This window comes from Aspergillus candidus (assembly GCF_002847045.1).
Source record: "Aspergillus candidus strain CBS 102.13 unplaced genomic scaffold BDW47scaffold_6, whole genome shotgun sequence".
Taxonomy (NCBI): domain Eukaryota; kingdom Fungi; phylum Ascomycota; class Eurotiomycetes; order Eurotiales; family Aspergillaceae; genus Aspergillus; species Aspergillus candidus.
The window spans coordinates 34,564-53,170 of NW_020194011.1; the positions used below are offsets into that span (position 1 = coordinate 34,564).

The 18,607-nt window shown below is 49.4% G+C and overlaps 7 protein-coding genes and 2 non-coding genes across 9 annotated transcripts; 4 read left to right on the forward strand and 5 right to left on the reverse strand.

The window, feature by feature from the left end:
* Nucleotides 1-304: 304 nt before the first annotated feature.
* BDW47DRAFT_t32 lies at nt 305-414 on the reverse strand. The gene has a single exon. It is a non-coding gene; the product is annotated as a tRNA-Leu (tRNA).
* A 1,321-nt stretch (nt 415-1,735) lies between these two features.
* On the reverse strand, nt 1,736-3,466 carry BDW47DRAFT_122977 (uncharacterized protein; the record flags this gene model as incomplete). Its single annotated transcript, XM_024815958.1, has 4 exons — nt 1,736-2,052; nt 2,113-2,283; nt 2,355-2,415; nt 2,486-3,466. The coding sequence occupies 4 exons, from the start codon at nt 3,464-3,466 to the stop codon at nt 1,736-1,738; spliced, it is 1,530 nt and encodes a 509-aa protein (XP_024674917.1).
* A 1,149-nt stretch (nt 3,467-4,615) lies between these two features.
* BDW47DRAFT_122978 (uncharacterized protein) lies at nt 4,616-5,657 on the forward strand (the record flags this gene model as incomplete). The annotated part of the gene is made up of 2 exons (XM_024815959.1): nt 4,616-5,280; nt 5,333-5,657. The coding sequence occupies 2 exons, from the start codon at nt 4,616-4,618 to the stop codon at nt 5,655-5,657; spliced, it is 990 nt and encodes a 329-aa protein (XP_024674918.1).
* A 28-nt stretch (nt 5,658-5,685) lies between these two features.
* Nucleotides 5,686-6,682, reverse strand: BDW47DRAFT_115553 (uncharacterized protein; the record flags this gene model as incomplete). The annotated part of the gene is made up of 5 exons (XM_024814811.1): nt 5,686-5,743; nt 5,895-6,068; nt 6,145-6,299; nt 6,342-6,590; nt 6,638-6,682. The coding sequence occupies 5 exons, from the start codon at nt 6,680-6,682 to the stop codon at nt 5,686-5,688; spliced, it is 681 nt and encodes a 226-aa protein (XP_024674919.1).
* Nucleotides 6,683-7,118: 436 nt separating this feature from the next.
* On the forward strand, nt 7,119-8,023 carry BDW47DRAFT_73412 (YwbE family protein). Its single transcript, XM_024819714.1, has 2 exons — nt 7,119-7,869; nt 7,921-8,023. The coding sequence occupies exon 1, from the start codon at nt 7,155-7,157 to the stop codon at nt 7,725-7,727; it is 573 nt and encodes a 190-aa protein (XP_024674920.1). The 5' UTR covers nt 7,119-7,154; the 3' UTR covers nt 7,728-7,869; nt 7,921-8,023.
* Nucleotides 8,024-8,341: 318 nt separating this feature from the next.
* Nucleotides 8,342-8,926, reverse strand: BDW47DRAFT_122980 (uncharacterized protein; the record flags this gene model as incomplete). The annotated part of the gene is made up of 1 exon (XM_024815960.1): nt 8,342-8,926. One exon carries the CDS (start codon nt 8,924-8,926, stop codon nt 8,342-8,344), a length of 585 nt encoding a protein of 194 aa, XP_024674921.1.
* Nucleotides 8,927-9,765: 839 nt separating this feature from the next.
* On the forward strand, nt 9,766-9,875 carry BDW47DRAFT_t22. Its single transcript has one exon. It is a non-coding gene; the product is annotated as a tRNA-Leu (tRNA).
* Nucleotides 9,876-11,720: 1,845 nt separating this feature from the next.
* On the reverse strand, nt 11,721-12,204 carry BDW47DRAFT_100148 (uncharacterized protein). The gene has a single exon (XM_024811365.1). The coding sequence runs from the start codon at nt 12,184-12,186 to the stop codon at nt 11,995-11,997; it is 192 nt and encodes a 63-aa protein (XP_024674922.1). The 5' UTR covers nt 12,187-12,204; the 3' UTR covers nt 11,721-11,994.
* A 2,884-nt stretch (nt 12,205-15,088) lies between these two features.
* On the forward strand, nt 15,089-16,497 carry BDW47DRAFT_122981 (uncharacterized protein; the record flags this gene model as incomplete). Its single annotated transcript, XM_024815961.1, has 2 exons — nt 15,089-15,688; nt 15,745-16,497. 2 exons carry the CDS (start codon nt 15,089-15,091, stop codon nt 16,495-16,497), a joined length of 1,353 nt encoding a protein of 450 aa, XP_024674923.1.
* Between the last annotated feature and the right edge of the window lie 2,110 nt (nt 16,498-18,607).

Genomic DNA, 18,607 nt, shown 5'->3' on the forward strand with positions numbered 1-18,607 from the left:
GCATCTCTCCTGAGGCCCGCTAAGTCACGTTTTGTTTTTACATTCGCTGAATTCCCATATCTCTTTTTCGCCCCTTTGTGACCAGCGCAGTTGGCTAGTTGTTTCGAAACCCATCATGCATGTACCACGTACATGCGTGTTTGAACTTCCAAATTTCATTAGCTCCGCACATGTAATTTGCAGCCAGTCATAGAAGTAATTTAACCCCCAGTGTCATTAAAAAATATGCAGAAGACCCCTTGTTTATTTCCTGTGACCTGCAACTATATGATAACCAGGTAATTGCAAAAAAAACAAAAAGAAATGACAAGAGTGGGATTCGAACCCACGCCATCATACGATGAACAGGAACTTGTAAAGTTGTTGTTAAGGTACACCTTAACCTGTCGCCTTAGACCGCTCGGCCATCTTGCCTCTGACATAATCAAGCTACCGGCCTAGTGGTTGGTGGCCTCGCCAAAGCGTTGTCGGGCACTTTTCAACCCCCGAGCACCACATGCTGTCCTTGCTTGCAGGATTAATGTCTCTGCACCGGGTCTTTCAAGCTCGATATGGGGCACACATCCAGAGGATTGAGAGTGGTTTACACAATTGACGGATGATACAACTTCTTACAGCTCTTGACGCGATTTTATGGGCCCCTTGCAGGGGTATCCACGGTGCTCATCGGAGTCTTATGAGACCCCGTGCTGGCTGATAGCACCGCCTTGCTATCCCACTCTGTCGCCCCAATCCTGTGCCATGAACTATTCTCGGCCAAGAGGATGAACAGGAGGAAGAGGATCAGGAAGAGAATCCCTTCCAGCGTATAAGAAAAGGCTTGTGAAGAACATGCAACGCGGAAGCTACCTTCCCTATCCCCCTCAAGCTGCGACCCACACGGAATCCCTCCGGGCCCACGAACCTCCCGTGAGCTTCGCCTTTACAGACGTGGGATTGACTTGTCAATTAATATGTCCAGACCATACGGTACCGTCGGGGGCGCATGCTAGCTCGCTCGATTGGTAGCTTGGTGGGGGCGGGTTTATATATACCTAACAACTAACCAAGTATATATTCCTCCAGGCTCCACTCTAGTCGGGCCGTTGCTGTTGGAATGCATAAGCCACCGGCGCAATCTATGGTTGGTTACACTGCGGGGTTACTGCAGTCTGGAATCTTGAACTGTAGTTATGTATAATATTTGGCATTGTTTCCGCGCTGGGAATCCTGAAGGATGATATCCGCTGTTATAGAGGGCCAAACACATGACTAACCAATAAGGATGGTAAGGATAAGACATTAGAAAAATGGAGAAAAAGATACAGAACGCCCGAATTTTTGGAGGAGAAAACATTCCCATTCTTGTTCCTGTTCCTGTTCCTGGATCCCTCACGGATCTCTATCCCGCTGTGGGGCTATGCGCAGATGCCAAGAGGCAGTAGTCCTAGTATTCGACAAGGCGAGAAGGATGCTGGTGGATTTTTCGTGCGACATACTGGCTGCTCCAACGCGTGCAGGGCCAGCTTGCTGGGTAAAATAGTGGGCGGGGTGGTTGGGGGGACAAAGACTCCGGACTCTACACCTGAGGCGAAGGGGACAATTTGCGTGCTCCTTTTCCGTGATCATAAGCATGTAGATGGGGCAGGGCAGTTGTTCTACATCTAGGATTACGGAAGATATCGTTTTGGAACCGGTTGTATTTCTCAAATGAGACTCTATTGCAATCTGATAGATACCGTGCCATCATCGTCCACTAGCAGTTCGCCCATGGCCCCCCTGCTTCCCAAATACCCTGCTGCACACATGACCCGCCAATCTGGATTGGGAGGTGGAAGTAAACCCATTTTTGACCCGCCTGATTGCGAACCGGATTGACTTCCCATTTTGTGACCGGGCCGCAACGGGACATCTGTTTCCAGAGGTTCGATCCGTCATCCGTCATCCAGCCGCTGCTGTAGATGGTGACTTGATCAACGGAAAAACTGTACTCCCTTTTGCAGATCGGCCCGTAAGGGTTTGGAACGTCATCTTTCGCCGGTTCAGTGCAGCATTGGTTGTCTATGATATTGCCTAAACGGTGTCAGTCACGCAGGGACGCTCGAAGCTCAATGTAGATGGGTGGCTAGCTACCATCGGCATCATGGAGGCAGTTGTCGTCTTGGTAGCGAACATCGCCATATTCTGACGGCCAGCTGGCGGTGAGCTCACAGCCGCCTTTTTTGTTATACCAAGCGGCGTCCTCGCTGTCGAATTTGCCATAAATCTTCACCTTACTGGTCTCTGCATCGGTACGTACAGTCGCTGTTTGTTGGAAGCAGTATCAGCCAGACTTTCATAGTTAGAGGCGCATTGGGGAATTAAGTGTGACTTACCCAGATCCCAATGGCCGCAGATGGTCTGGCCATTGACAGAGATACATCCGGAATCAACATGCTGTCCATTGAGTCAGCGTTTGCACTATCGTGCGATTTGTTTCGGGGAGTAGAAGAGTACGGGGACTCACGATTTTGGTTCCATTGCCGTGGGAATCCACCGTGGTCAAAGAAGGATCAGGCGTATACATGGGCTGGAGATTGCTGGTTTGAGAAGCATTTTCGGTGTTCGAGGGTTGAGAATTGTTTTCAGTGTTAGACGGCTGGGAATTGTTTTCATTGTTGGGCGGTTGGGAGTTGTTTTCGTTGTTGGAGGGTTGAGAATCTTCGTTGTTGGACGATTGGGAGTTGTTTTCGTTGTTGGACGGTTGAGAGTTATTGTCAGTGTTGGTGGGCTGGGAATTATTGTCGGTTTTAGACGGTTGGGAATCATTTTGGGTGTTAGAGGCGCCCGGAGTGTCGGCAGGGCGTCCGGAGCCGGTGATGATTGGAAAATTTGGTATGGCTCTAAAGGTATTGATATCCGTCGTGATCGTGATAGTCCTCGTGGCAAGGGTCTCGCCTGGAGGTTCGGTAGAGCTGCTTTCGGGTTCAGTAGTGCTGCTCTCTTCCGGCGAGGTGCTGCTGGAGCTGCCTGTGGGCTCTGCACCCGAGCCAGATTCCGTATTGCTGCCCGAGCTAGACTCGGTATCGGATTCAGACTCATTGCCGCCACCGGAGCCAGATCCAGCACCGTCACCGGAGCCAGACTCACTACCACCACCGGAGCCAGTCCCAGCACCACCACCAGAGCCAGACCCTACCGGCACCGTTTTTCCAGGGTTCAACGTCTCCCCAATACTGTCGGCTGCTGGAAATATGTCGGGTTTGATCCAAGAAGGCGCCGAGCCGAGAGGCCTCACTATCATGCCTGCGGAATCAACAACGGCAGGTACGGCAGAACCACCTACGCTAACAATGAGCGGCAGACCCGCAGCTGGAATGAGTGGTAGTGCGGCCAGCAAATCATCCGATGCCTCCTCCTTAACGAATGTCGCCGTTTGCTGAGGGTTTGACGGGTTCGTCACAACAGCTGCCGCAGCGCTGGCAGGGGAACCGGTTGGGTCAGACATGCTGACTGAGGCGGTTGCAACCAGGTAACCATCGGAAGAAGAGGCATTCTCTTGGGACTGTTGCTCATGTTGGTCGGCGTTGTCACTGTCGGATTGGGATGAGCCGCCAGAGGTCGGCAGGGTTGAATTATTCGAGCCAGACTGGGATGAATCGCCAGATGTGGGCAGGGTTGAATTGTAGGAGTCGGATTGGGATGAATCGCCAGAGGTGGGTAGGGTTGAGTTGTTCGAGCCAGATTGGGATGAATCGCCAGATGTGGGCAGTGTTGAATTATTCGAGCCAGACTGGGATGAATCGCCAGAGGTGGGTAGGGTTGAGTTGTTCGAGCCAGATTGCCATGAATCGCCAGACTTGGGATGGCCAGAGACGGAGTGACCAGGGCGCGGACGACACGTCTTGCCAGGGCGACGCTTAGATGAATTGGCCGGGAGATGCTGAGATATCTTGGTAGCAGCAGGATGATCTCCGGACGATGAAGTCAATTCAGGCGTGACATCTCTTATCCCAGGTCTCACCCCGGGATGTGCGCAGACTCCCTGCAGTAGGAGGCCGCAAGTAAGAAGCCACGCAGCAAACCGCATTTTGCTCCTGTCTTCTGTCAGGGAATCAAGCTGGTAGATGGATGGGGAATGATGAGACGAGGTGAACCGTACCGCCAGCGTCTGGGTATTTATCATATAGGACATCAACGCTGTTGAATCCAACAAGCGAACGTGGCCCATATTCACCTTCCTCTCGATCCCTTGATCGGAGATTGAGGGAGGAATTGTGTCCGTGGTGTCTTGTTAGAAAATTGGTTGTAAAGGACCGGGCCCGGATGTGATCTTCACATCAATCCTTCAGGATCAACGGGCGTTCTTCAACGGCTATTGGCAGAGCATGTTCCGACGGAGAGTCATGGTCTGCTTCCGGCCCCACAAGGATTTTCGGGCGCCATGGGCCGATCGACGACGATATAGAGAGGTTTTGCAATTACCTCCGAGTCTCCGACATCCTCCACGGTAGAGGTTTCAGGGCCGGTCAGAAGGATTCCCTTGGTAAATTGAGCTGGGTAGATTGACGACCGCAACCGTTCATAAGACATGCAACACTCCCCATCCACGGCGATGTAGTACTTCTCAACCACTCCTCTTGTTCCCTTTTTTATTATGTTGTCCCGGGTTGATCTTCCTCTTGTCCTGTTGCTGTCCTCTTGGGCGGCTGCTTCCCGTGTGGTGAGGAAACAGCACGATGGTGCCAGGACCTTCCCGGCCAGTGAATGTGGCAACCCCTGCACCGTCGAATTCGAGTCGATCACCACCACTGTGACGGTGGCGCCCCCAGACCAAACGGTCTCGGTGGAAAGCTTGACCGAGGATCTCACCTTCACATTCTCCCCGCTCACCACAGTCGCAGTGGTCGGACCAGCGGCCCAAACATTCCCCAACGATGATCCCTCTGCCACCCCGACCATCACTCTCCATCCGCTGGATCTAGGCGCCGTGTCCCTCCTCGGCGAGGAGAAAAAGGGCGTTAAGGATGTCGCGAACGCCCTTGATGATCCTGTGGGCGCCGTTACAGACCATGTGACCGGTAAGAAAGGTTATGTCCTGCCGCTGGAAGTAGCAATCGAGGTCACGAAATATCGCGTACCGTCGCAGTATAGTCCTTACCAATTGAGCGGCAATTCTGCCCTGGTCACATTGGCCCAGTTGACGGGTCAGACAATGGATCAACTCAAGCAACAAGCGCAATCAGTGGTGGGGGATTCAAACAAGGGCATTACGACGGATCATCTGAAAGGCCTCCTCGATAAAACGGGTCGAAACTACCGGTAAGCAGAATAACATGAGTCACATAATTCTTTCGCTGACCCTTGGAAATAGGCTGGAAGAGTATGACACTCAAGGACCGTGGGACTTCCCCGCATTGGCGAGCCAGCTCAGCGTTCCTGACGGTCAGATCGGGCTATGCTACGCCCGGGATGATTTCACAGGGAACTGTGTCGTATATTACGACGGCACACTCAAGGACTACCAGGCTGGTACTAATGCGCCCGAGTTTACCAAAGACAAGGACACGCCAGTCTGGGAGTTGATCGGTGAGCGCAATCTCAAAAGCCCGGAGGGACGTGATGCTTCGGTCATATCATATGTCTTTGCCGTCTTGGAGGAGCATAAGGACCAAAAGGACCAAAAGGAGGAGTCTTAAATCTTGGATGAACCGGAATTTGTGATTGTCAGCTAGAGAAGTGATTGATATAAAGACTCAACTGCATCGTATCGGGAACCATGAATCTTAATAGAGTACATCATATATATTAGCATGATACACACAACTCTTTAGAATGTTGCAGAAGTGATACTCCTTAGAAGACACATGAACTGATCATGCGTTCTCGATGTACTCCTACAACAGGCATGGACTGTGAACCATAGAGGAACAGACCTTAATAGATCAACCAGTTCGTCAATGTTATAATGAGAGACCAAAGTGCCCTCACTTGCCTGCTGCAACTTGTTCTTGACAACGGTGTCAATGCTGGCCTGCTCTTCCACACCAAGTAAACCATAACGACCCTCAATTGTATTGAATGGGCCAAACAAAATTTGGATCGATAAACTTCAAATAGATTTCATCAAACATAGTGCCATGGCGAGAAGCGAGGCAGGTCCAAAATAATCCGGTCTCCAACGACTACTCCATGGCAGGGGATAGTTGCTGTGATTGTGACAAGGGACCATTGTTGATTTTCTCGGTCTCACAAGCGCGGAGGACCTCGAGGAAGGTGTAGAATCTCGGCATAAAACGGACCAGGAACTGACCTAGATCGGATTCCCAATCTTCGGGCTTCTCTAACAAGAGCCATCAACGAGCAGCATATGTGAGTTCTACAAGAACGGCATACGTGAACTCCCAATCTACCACTCCAGTAACAGCAAGGCTTGATGCATCAACAAGAACATTATCAGGACGGAGGTCATCGCAATAGAGCCTGAAAGGACCGTTGCAGTACTTCTTGGATATATCACAGGACAATTTGCGGAACAGACAACGCGCGACGTACTTTCTCCGGCAATCAGCCTCATCTGCCACTGCATCGTTGCGCTGTAGCTCAAGATGATGGAAATGATGGCGGGCAAGCTCTAAAAATAATTTGTCACGTTGTTGAACCGCTGTTGGCTGAAGACATTGTGGGGGACATTAGAGAATTGGGCAAGCCGGTCGAAATCCATTGTGCTACTACTGCGAGGTGGTCCCCATATCAGAAGGAGAGCATGGAAACACCACCCATCGGAGAATCAACTGAGTCGAGCTGATCTGCACATGGCTCAGTACTCATCTATCACGGGGCATTGTGTACCATTAACAAGGATCAATCGAATTGGTATAAACTTGACGTGGTTGATAAAATTGATGAGACTGAGAGACGTGAAAGTGTGATGGGACTTTTGGACCTGTAGGAAACACAATGAAGACCTTAAAATATTCCCAGTCAGGTGACAGCCCACGCTTGGCCCATTATAACCAGCATCTTTCCACTCTCTGTGACGTTTCGATAACATGAATCTCATCCAACAAGGTACAGCAAGAGATAGTTATAGCCAATCCCGGCATCCACTGATTATTGGCTCTCCTGACCCACTGAAATGTATTGCCTGACCGATATGGCACCAACACGCTGATGTAAGACACTTATCATCATCAATGATCCATAACAGAAAGAAACAGAAACCAATACGAAGCCAACTACTGTTACAACAAACCCATTCAATCTCAGTATCTAAAGCAGAAGAAGAAGAAAAGGAACATAACATGCCACGCGTCCCCACAACTAAGGAGGTCGTGCCCGGCGCACCCGTCAACATCGTCTTAAAAGCCGACCAACCAACCGGTCGCACAGTCTCGGGGACCATTGCCGCCGTGCTGACTCGCGGGAACCATCCGCGGGGAATCAAGGTCCGACTCACGGATGGTCGTGTCGGGAGAGTGCAGTCTATGGGAGCGGGGGGGCATTCGCAACCGGCAGCGACAGCGACAGAGGGACAGTGGACGAGGAGAGGCGATCCTCCAGGGGCCGAGCTCCCCTCGTCGAATGTTGGCCTCGATGCCTATGTGGTTAATTCCAGACCGCGGCAAAACCGAAGAAACGAACGGCGAGATGAGCCCCAGGACGAGCCCAAGGAAGAGGGCCCGGCGGTAATTTGTCCTGTTTGTGGGGGTTTTGAGGGGGACGAGACGGCTGTTGCGCATCATGTGGCTAGTCATTTCGCCGATTGAGTCATCGTTGTGAGAGTTCAGTATTGCTTCAGAGATACCCTTATACAGCGAAGCCTGGGAGGTTCTTGCAGACGCTATCATTGACCTTGAGGACCTCGGTTGGACAGTTGTATCTATTCTATGGGCTGGTTTTGCTTGAAAAGTAATATAATCCCGTTATATCTATGACTGCGCTCATTGCTGACCCGTTTAGCTACCAGTGGAGACGGCAAAGTGCTGTACCAACAGAGAAATCTTTCAGAAAAGATGGCGCATGGTTTGACTGTCTAAGAGAGCCGAACAATCTCTAGAATTTGCAGGCGTCAGGATAACCACCACCTTCATTGTTGGGCCTCCGGTCACTTGCTATTATTTTCCAATTCATATATTAGAAGGCCGTGAGCTACCCCTTGTCGCTAACTCCTAAAAGGTGATACATAAGAATCATACTAACTACTACATAACTAACTAGAGACAATATACTTTGAAATACAAAGACAAATCCTCCAGATCCATAAATAAGCAGATCAGTAAACCAGCCTCCATAACAATGTCGAATATAAAAAATGAAGATCAGGAAGGGCCACCATCAACTCCTATACATTATGTCCTTCCTAGCCATTGCCAACCTCACCTCACAACGGAACAATCTTCAACATAGCGGCATTCCCAGAGTCTTTACCCCAGATCTCAGCATGCTCAGACAAAGCAGTGAGGTACATCGAGAAACGACCGTCTGTATCAGCGCTCCTGCACGCGGGTGTGATGTCGACGTAGTCCATGCTCCTTGTGAGCGGCGGCACCGTCACTGTCTTGAAGGGAGGCGCGGAGGGAGGCGCATTGTCACCATTGACAGTCGCCTCGTCCCAGTCTGACGACAGCGCCAGGGCGAAGGTGACCTCGAACTCGTTCGGGAGCAGGTCTCCGAAGCCTGGGAAGAGGATCGAGCAGGATTTCACGGCCCAGCCTGGCATCGGTTGCTCGAAGCCTACCAAGATCTGGCTTTCCTCTTCGTTGGTGGCGCTGGCCACGAGGGTGTCTTTGAGGCCTAGTGTGCATTGGTTGCACTCGCCGGATGGACAGTCCGTGCAGTTGCCGGAGCGGATGATAGTTGCGTCTTTTACTACCGTGGTGTACGTATATTCGGTTGCTGGCGCTGGATGAGCTGTCGCGAGGATGGGAAGAGCGAGCAGCGCGTGGAGGCAGGTAGGGAAATGCATGATCTGTTAGATTGGGAGGTGTGGTAGGATAGGTGGATGAAACTGATGCGAATGGTGATGAACTTATTCTTAAGTATATTCGAGTCCATTAGAAACTGGGCGAGTCTCTCATCGTGGGGCTATATATACGTCTGTCTAGCAACAGTATATAGACCTGTTATGGCAAGCCCAGTTGGAAACAGACGTCTCCAGATCCAAGCGCAGCTGCCGCTCGTATTCCATGGTCTTCGGCGCCGCCATGTGAGAGGTCCCGGGAGGACATGCGTATCCGGTTGGTCGGTCTATGGAGGCGTCGCCTGAGTTTTTGACAACAAAACAGTGTCTTGGATATTCATAGGGGTGGCTTTATTGTTGCGTGTCTTCGGGGCAATAGAATTGCTCGAAGCTAAGACATTTGAGTCTACGGATATATATATATGGTCCGAGACAAAATCGCAAGACTGCACTGGCTGTGTATAGAAGCTGCAGGGATTTGGCTGTTCGGGAATAAGCCTGATGGACTGATTACGGGTGCTTGCATTGCAGTGCTACAAATAGATGCTGTCATCGGGTTCGTCGCTGTCAGGAGCTGATGTCTCCCTTCCATGCCCAATCGGGCGAGAAACGAAATGGCATGAGCAGTAGATGACTTGATGTAAGAAAATCAGGGATCTATTGTCGTCGTGCCAAGATACATGTATACTAATTCGTTAATTTTACTATGAGATGAATGTTTATGATTTAAAGACGAATTTCTGTGCATCAAGCCTGATAGGTCATGGAGAGGATCTATACCTACGAGAGATATTTGGAGCAATAGTCTATAGATATTAATATCAAGAACCGTTATTTCATCAAATGGCAAGATGGCCGAGCGGTCTAAGGCGACAGGTTAAGGTGTACCTTAACAGCGACTTTACAAGTTCCTGTTCTTCGTAAGAAGGCGTGGGTTCGAATCCCACTCTTGTCAGTTCTTTTTTGCTCTTTGTTAAGATTTTTACATCTTGAAGGTGTGTATCCGGAGAGAGTGGAGTTCGGTTGTTCATGGTTCTCAAGTGGCGCTTATTACGGATCCGGTTAGCTTTTCAAGCAGTTGGATGGTTCTGGTATCTACAAGTATACCAAGCCCTAATCATTTTTACTATATACGACCACTTGTTGTAACTAGTCGGTCTTTCCTTGTCCTGACTTTGAATATGTTGCTCGAATGTTACTCGACGAGCCAGTAGATTCTCTTGGCTCCGGGCAGGATCTCTATACTACGCCACTTATGAGTGGGACTGGGTGTAACGGTCTAATTTTGGATAGGATGCCATGGCTAGGCAGTCTGCAATTGCTCGACCAAAGCTGAACCAGAAGTTGCATGTATGTTGTGTACCACTTGCCACATTTGAACCACCTGTCTCAGGTCAGCGGGGCCCATTGCATTTTGGAAAAGCAGGCTGAAGGAGAATCAATGGTTCAAACATGTGGGATAGCTGTATGTTGCCACCACGTGAGGAAGGATCACCAGACATGGCATGTTGCAGGCGGGCTGGATCTGTATGCGGATACATGCGTTGCTAAGGCGACTTGATATAGGAAATTTGAATTCATCTAGTGATGGGATTTTTTTTGTTCTAATCGCAGCAAGCGTGTTACTCGAGCATGGAGGGCTGTACTCTCGATCATGTTGCCTGCTAGGCAGGAAGGATCTTGATTCTACCTCTAGATCTGCTCATGATACTCATGATTTATCACTCACTGTACAAGAAATCTGTACAAGAAATAGCTAAATTAGTAGTGACCATGAATAGCTTGTCTACCGTCTTTGATCTTTGATGTAGCACCATAAACAGGCCACCGTCAAAGATCAAAGTGCCACAATATCTGTTATGTTGGTAATAGCTATATTGTTATGTTAATAGTAATTATCTTGACAAGCACATAAAATGCATGGCTCTATATTCACTGCGCCTACCATTTTCATGGTACATTGTGTTCTAGTACACATATTGACGGTCCTTGAATTTGGCTTGTACACGGGTTCTCAGGTTTTACTGGCTTGCCGAGTGATGAACATGAAGATATATGCTACTCCGAAACTATCCTCCGTCTAGTCAGCTTACCGCATCTACCCAGGTAGCTGTGTAGCCGTGGTCCTCGTAGGTAAGGATCCAGCTGATTGAAGTTGGACAGCCTACTACCTAGGTATATGATAATAGCCGAGAAGACGACTAGGGAGTACGTGTCCCACATTAATGCAGACGCCAATGACGAAAATGACACGAACCATTGGTTTTATCTACCAATATCCGACTGACTGTAGTCAGCCTCTACATCTACCGATTCAGGGGTAAAAAGGGCAAAAAGTCACCCACATGCAATACTGTAGAATTAGTACATGATCATCATCGTTCTCAATATAACTATTGCAGGCCCACCCGCACGCCCCTTATTACCATCTCCTGGGTCTTGGGTAGATAGGTAGTTGGTACCCGACCAGTTGGGTCATCCTAATCAGAGGCTAACTTTGCGCTTATAGTCCGGAATATCCCACTACGCATAGCATTACATTGATCGATTAAACACATGTGATTTATGTAATCCCAAATACGGGCACCGGGACGAGTCCCGCGCCAGGAACAAACTCGATCGGCAGTTGATCTCCGCATAAGGGGGGGGGGGGACACTCAACACCACCAACGACTGGCTCTGTCCGGCTGTCATACTCGCATTATAACCAACTAACTGCCTGGCAGGATTCGCACTTACGGCTTAGGTGCCGTTAGTTGGCGCATTGCCCAGATTTGAGTCTTTCATTTTACTCGCTTATAGCTAGGCTAAACCGCTAATAAGACTAGTGTTGGCTCCGACACGACGGTCCCGTTATGCATTCATACATATGTTTTTTGGGACTTGCGCCGCGTTTATTTAGTTAGCAACTTGGCACGCTCGGCGGGTAACTAGGGGCGTGAAGTGCTGTTTGACTATTGATTCTTGACAGACGGGGTATCCAGTAAGATGGTTGAGGAGTGTCGATCACTAGTCCAGGTGCCTGATTCTTGGGTTGACTGTATCTTCCCCCCTTAATTCCTTCCAGTCTGTGCTTAGCCTTTTGCACGCCCAACTAGGCGGTTTCTGCCCTGTAGACCCGGAAGTCCGGGTATTGTCTCGCTTGAGGGATTGGATTCCGCTGGTGGCTGCTGTTGTGGGTATTGGATTCGTGTTGGGTTGGGTAGATATTTATTGGAACTGGGAGTGGAAAGATACCAGTGTCTTGAACACTTTCCCTTGATCATTTTCGAGAGAGGGGTTGAGGGTAGATTTCTTGATCTATCATATATGAGTGTGTTTATGTGTTGAATGTCTCATTGCTGTTGTCTGTTGTGATGTTTACGAATTATTGAGTTAATCTCGGGGATACAATTCAATAGAAGCACTCTGGACTAGTATTGGTGATGGTGGTGTCGCAAATTGAAGGAGAGATGGAGCAGATAAATAAGAGGGAGTGAACTGCAGTTTCTTGTACATTGACACTGTATCCTCGACAGAGGACGTTGATCTGCAAGTATCTGAAGTACTCCGTACACACTACACAGGGATCTCCCCTATGGTTGCTTTGTCTCGGGAGCGGACGTGAGTCCACCACTTCCGCCATCAGACGCCGGGACAAGTGGGACCGACAAAAGTACAACGCACAAGACAAGACCTCTAGTCTTGGGAAGCAATAATAGGTTTACACTTGTAATTCTTTGTGCGGGTGGGGTATGTCGTCTGATGTCACCGATCCAATCAAGGTTACATCCTTACATCAGTTGCCAGAATATCAATTTGATGGATCGATTTAGATCAATTGAAGTGCTGGGGAGAGGCAATGGGGGCGAAGAAAGAGGTACAATCAGCCCCGATGGCTTGGTGGCTCGACTAAATGTTAACCTGTTTCAAGTATACAGAGAGCCTCGGCAGGCACTCTCCACTCCTGACTTTCCTGTCCAATGGACAATGACGAGAAGTGGGACATTGGAGGGTGATCCGATCCGATCACGAGAGAGGGGGCAACTGGGAGAGAAAAAGCTGAGAGCTCTCCATGGCTGTTGCACAATATGCAAGTCAGGAGGCATGATCGTGATGAAAACATGGGAGCTGAATGAGGAGAGCCCCTCGGGGTCTCGGTTTTCAGATTGCGTGTCCTGAATCCTCGAGTGACAGACTGACCCACGACGACCCACTGTCGGCGACCAACGCGTTGTCCTAGAGCCGCTGACACCCAAGCAAGACTCGACGCCGGTCGATTCAATCAGATCATCCCACAGCCCTCGGAGGTACTACTGTAATAAAATGAATAGAAATTAATTAACAACGGCACCCGGTTTGCGGCCTCCGTGGGTCCCGTCCCCGATGAGCTCATGCGACTTTCAATTATGGGTAGCCTACCAGCCAGGCTCCATCTACTGGCGGGAGGCGGATGATCTGACGGGTCAAGTCCAATCCAATCCAATCCGGTGGACAACAATGCAATATCGATTCTGGTCTCTAGCACGGAATACCCCGTCGGGTGATGATTGATCGCCACAGCCACACCTCGAGCAGGTTGTTTGCAGAGTGCAGCCTGCATCTTGCATCGAGTATCTGGTCCGAGTCCTCCCTTGTGCATGTGCATTGCATTACCCTCGCCTCCATTGGAGCTCAAAGGTCGACAGGGCTAACGGGTTAGTCTATCCGGGCCAGGGGGATTATCGTCGGTTCCCCGAACGGTCGATTCAACCAGCCCATTGGGGCTGGGGGACAATCGGATGGATGCGACCTGACCGGTTGATCGATTCAAGGGAGGGGGATCCGTTTGCCGCGGGAAGGGGTGTCTTTTTTCTCCCTTTAGTCTGATGATCACGATGATGACTCTAAATCCCTCGGTTGTTCTACTTTCAGACTATAATCATTGGGTGTTGGTAAATAGAAAATCCCATCGATCGAAGATGTATCAATAAGGAAACAAAGGAAATCACTCGAGAATTAGTCCATCGAGCAAAGGTACAGAAGGATTCGGAAGCGAGACGGGAACCAAAGACCTGGAACGGGGGCGACAGGAGACCGCTTGAAGGCTAGTTTCTGTTAGTGGATGATCGATCCTGGAGGAGGGGAAAGTCTGGACTCTGGAATCTTTTGGCTGCTCCTCCCGCCCACTTACTATTCTTATCGTGCTTCGACCTTGGAATATTAAAATTCACTTCTCCCATTGTCTTGAATGTTGACTCTCATTCTTTCACATCTCACTCCCTCACACTCTCTCTTACCCTCTTTCTCTCTCTTTATCCACAATTACTGATCCACTCGTTGACAATTTCCTCTGTTAACACTATTCTTCCTACCATCCTTCAATCTCTTTCTGTTGGTGGTTTCAGCGTTCTTTTTTTGTTCGTTCTTCTGACGCATCTCAAACCAAAACGCCCACACAAGGAAACTCTAAATTCCTCAAAACAAAAACAAAACAAAGCACAGCAAAATTCTCAATACAATCCCAACATCAACCGTCAAGATTTCTGGTTCTCGAACTTTGGTACGACCAATTAACGCGTCTGTTTGTCTTTTGACTATCGCCTCCCGTACAACCTCCGCTCCGTCTCCGACTCCATACGGGGACAACAATCGGATAACTACTTCATCCTCGGTCGACCAATCCTTGTTTCCCCGGTTGATTTGATCTATCGGGCAACAGGCTCGATCGAGTTAACCCCCTTTGATCGACTCTCCAACAAATAAAGGGAGTCACAAGTCACTCGGGGAGGAGAGACCCAACAACCGTGGTGTTCCCATCGCACGTTTGTCTCGCGCGACTGAAACCTAAGGGATATTCAGTTCCCTCTTTGGCTCCCTAGTATCCTAGCCAAGGAGATTTTGCGCCCCCTTTCCTTCTTTTCGTCCAAGATCCATGCTACATGCAAGTAATACTAGCGGTCATCTAGAGCAGTTTGGATCAAACCTTGACTGTCCCGCATCCCTATCACGTCGCACGAATCGGAGGGTTCTTGGAGCTCAGGTTGCCCCCTTGGCCCGCCTTGCGGACTTTTCCATACAACGCCCTTTTATATCTCCTGTCTTCCCTCGTGAGAATTAGACCTCCTCTTTCATTATCGTGATTTTCCTTGGCTTTTTCTTGGAAAGAAAAAAAAACCCCCCCCCATTGATCTCCTACGTGACACAATCATGGCTCACCAAGAGGGATTGCTGGATACCCCCAATGGGTCTTCTCTAACCTGGATCCTGGACCATTGCGTCCGCTACCCGGGAACTTATGAGATTCCCCTGCGTTCCATGTACGAACTGAATTGCAACTCATTAAGACAATCGCCGCCTGGAACGCGCACTCCCGAGACAGCGGCCACTACCCCGCGCCCCTCCAACTCGTTCAAGGCTTCTCACTCTTCCGGCTCCTCCATTGACTCCACCGCCGATTTCAAGGCCCAATTGACGCAACAGATCTCCCGGTTGCCGTCTCAGCCGTGCTCATTGCCTCCCAGCTTCATCACCAATTTCCTTCGTCGCTGTTTTACCCCGGAGCTCGAGGATGTCGACTTCCCCCAGGCCCTGTGCGCGCTGGATTACTTGAAAGACCTGGACATCCGTCGCAAAAAGGATGTGTCGGCGGCCCTGCAGCGGTTGCAGATCCGACCGGAAGATCTCACTGAGAGATCCGATCTCGCCACGAGGTATCCCGGCGTCATGGGCTGGATCGAGTCGATGAGCTCCAAAGGTCGCAAGGCCGATGCGCTGTACACGCAGATCTACATTGGTCTCCGTCGCTGGGTAAGTGAACACCGATGAACCCCGCAAGAATAAAACCACAGACTAACGAACCCTAGACTCTGATCAATGAGATGTTGCTCGAGCCGTTCAGCAAAGGAGGCTGTATCGCCATGCTCAACACGCTCTTCCCACCCGTGACCGAGACGACCGCTCCCCCCGCGGCGCACCTGACCCACCACATCCTTAGATCCCATCGCGATGGCTTCTTCCGCTACATCCGGGGGGTCGAGACTAATGGGAAGGACATCCTGCAACAGCTCCGTGCCCAGGGTGCCCCCGAGGGGTCGGAGGACGGATGGGCGCCCGTCCGGGACACCCTGGACCGGTATATCCGGCTCGCAAATGAGATCATTGACGAATGTGTCTCGGTAACGGACCCCAGCAGCTTGGGTGAGGAGCCCTTGTCGTCCCGCAGCAAAAGCCGCAAGGTGGATTCAGGCGTGAGCTTCTGCTCTACCGAGCGACTGCCCGCACCATCCGCGGACGAGTCCGATGAGATGGCTGACAAGCCCCTGCCGCCTTCGCCGACCAAGAAGGGCGGTTCGACTCTGGAACGACTTGCGCGGGAGATCCGCAGGCTGGGCCTCGGCGACGGCAAGACCAAGAGCCTCAAAAAGATGAAGTCGACCAGCGCTCTCACGACGCGCGGGGAGCCCGGCCAAGTCGACTACGCATCCTTCTTTGACATTGACGAGCAAAAGCGCAAGCGACTCATCTGGGAGGCGAAGAACCGCAGACACACCCACCACAAGCGGCCTAGCACTCAATCCAAAGAGTCTTTCAATACCGACCTGTTCAAGGCGACTTGACCTCTTTTTTCTGTTCCATATTATCATCCTGTTATCGTCCCCCCCGCATTTCCCATTCTTGACAAAATTAGGAAAGACAAAATGGGTTCATCATCCTTGGGACGTTCCGGAGTTGGGCATCTGGGTTTTCTTTTCTTTTCTTTTTCATTTTGCTTTTCGATTTGATCTGCCCTTTGTTTTTTCACGCCCTTGTTCAGGATCAAACCAGCCTTCTGGGTGTCTTTGTGTTTCTAGGTTTGATTTTACCGGTGAACTGGGGATATCGACATTCGCTGTTTTTTTTTTTGTTTTAGGGAAGGATTTTGCATGGATGGCCTCCAAGGGAGGGAAACAAACAAACAAGCCTGGGAGCTTGACTGAACCATGACTACTGACTCATGACCATAATGTTTTATGACTGCGGGAGGTGTTTGTTACCAAAAGGATCGGAGTTCAATAAAATGGAGTTAGTTATCTTGTTACTTTTTACATAACAGGGTTGAGGGCCTTCCTTCTGTACGTATGGAAGCGAGCTGTTGACACTTGACACTGTAATGAAAATACCCACTTCGATACCAACTATCTACCTTGGTATAGTTGGTACATAAATATAGTTCCTTGCAGATCCGGAGTCCCAGTCGGGGATGGATGGATCGGACCCTTGCAGCGTGCAGGAAGTCCGTCCGTCCGTCGCTGAGTGAGTAGTTAGTAGTCCCTTGTTGTGATCAAACATATGTCGTACGACATGCAATGCTGTTCATGCTGTGGTTATTTTTTTGTTTTGCTCTAGTTCTGCAGTTGGATACTTGCAGGGTTTGCATAAAGATCTTTAGTATGATATAATAATAGATATTATGTGCATATTTACCTCACAGAAGATTGATCGACAATCCGTACATAAAATCTGACATTCATTCGTCGCACAGTTCACACCAATGACAGCATGACATATAGATGACAGCTTAAGGCAGAATCTTGATATAATGCGACGGTGATTGACAGCATCAGCAATCATGGATATGCACAGCATGTCTCCCCTTTCTGCAGTGATTTGGTTTGGTGGAACTGTTTGTCTCCACCCTGCAGATCTAGATCTTCTTCTTCTTTTTTTTTATTTTAAATTTAGTGTTGACTGGTTAGTTAGTTACTTGGGACCCATATACCCAGGATCCTGGAAAATCGAGATAGATTTGTGTCCTACGCGTCACCGCATGATCTACAGCTGGGATCAGGGCTTGTCATACACCGACCGGACTACGGCCCTTTATTCAATGCGTTATAGCTGTGGGCGGGACAGATCTGGTCGCTGGATCTGACCTAACTGTCGGTGTAGCTGGTGTTACCTCCTCATATCAAGAATTGAATTGTGAGGTAGTTTAGCAACATGGCGATGTTCTATGACGGGACCTGAGTTGAAAAATAGTTCATACATTGGTATGATTGTTTATAGAAGATACCCTTTCGAGTTGTGGTCTATGTTTTCTTTAGACTGTGAAATTTTCAAACTGATAGTAGAGTTGTCAAGACCTTAGTAGGCTGGATCATTTTGGAGATACTTGTTGTTGTTGTTGTTGTTGCTGTTGGAGACTTGGCTTGGATAAGTAGGCAGAATGCATACATAGGCGTTATGACATAGTGCCCGTATCGGACAAGTCGTTGACGTGTGTAGGTAGTTGCGATGAGCGTATACAAGACTAAATTATAAGTAATTACTTTCTCTTTCTATATGTATATCTGACATTTATTTATTTGTTTATTTATACTTCATTTATACTTCTGTGTAAATATCAGCGATTACATCAGACACGGAAGTTGTGCACAGTTGGCCGCGACGCCAGCCGTAGTGGTCCCTATCGCGATGTGGCCACTGTGGAGTATACAGCCTCGACAATAAACATCACTCATCCTACTCTCCTACACCACTTCCTGGAGTTACTAAGAGTCATAACTAATTCAGATGTCTACTTGAAATTGAGCAGTCTATATTATATCCCAAAGATCTTATCCCGCACTTGTATTGCGGAGCGGCGCTTTGCCCGTTATGCTCCTTGGCTAAGCTAACCTTTGTTTGGAGTAGCCGGCTCTCACACCGTCCATCAACTCTTTTTTATTTACATTTGATTCTGTATAC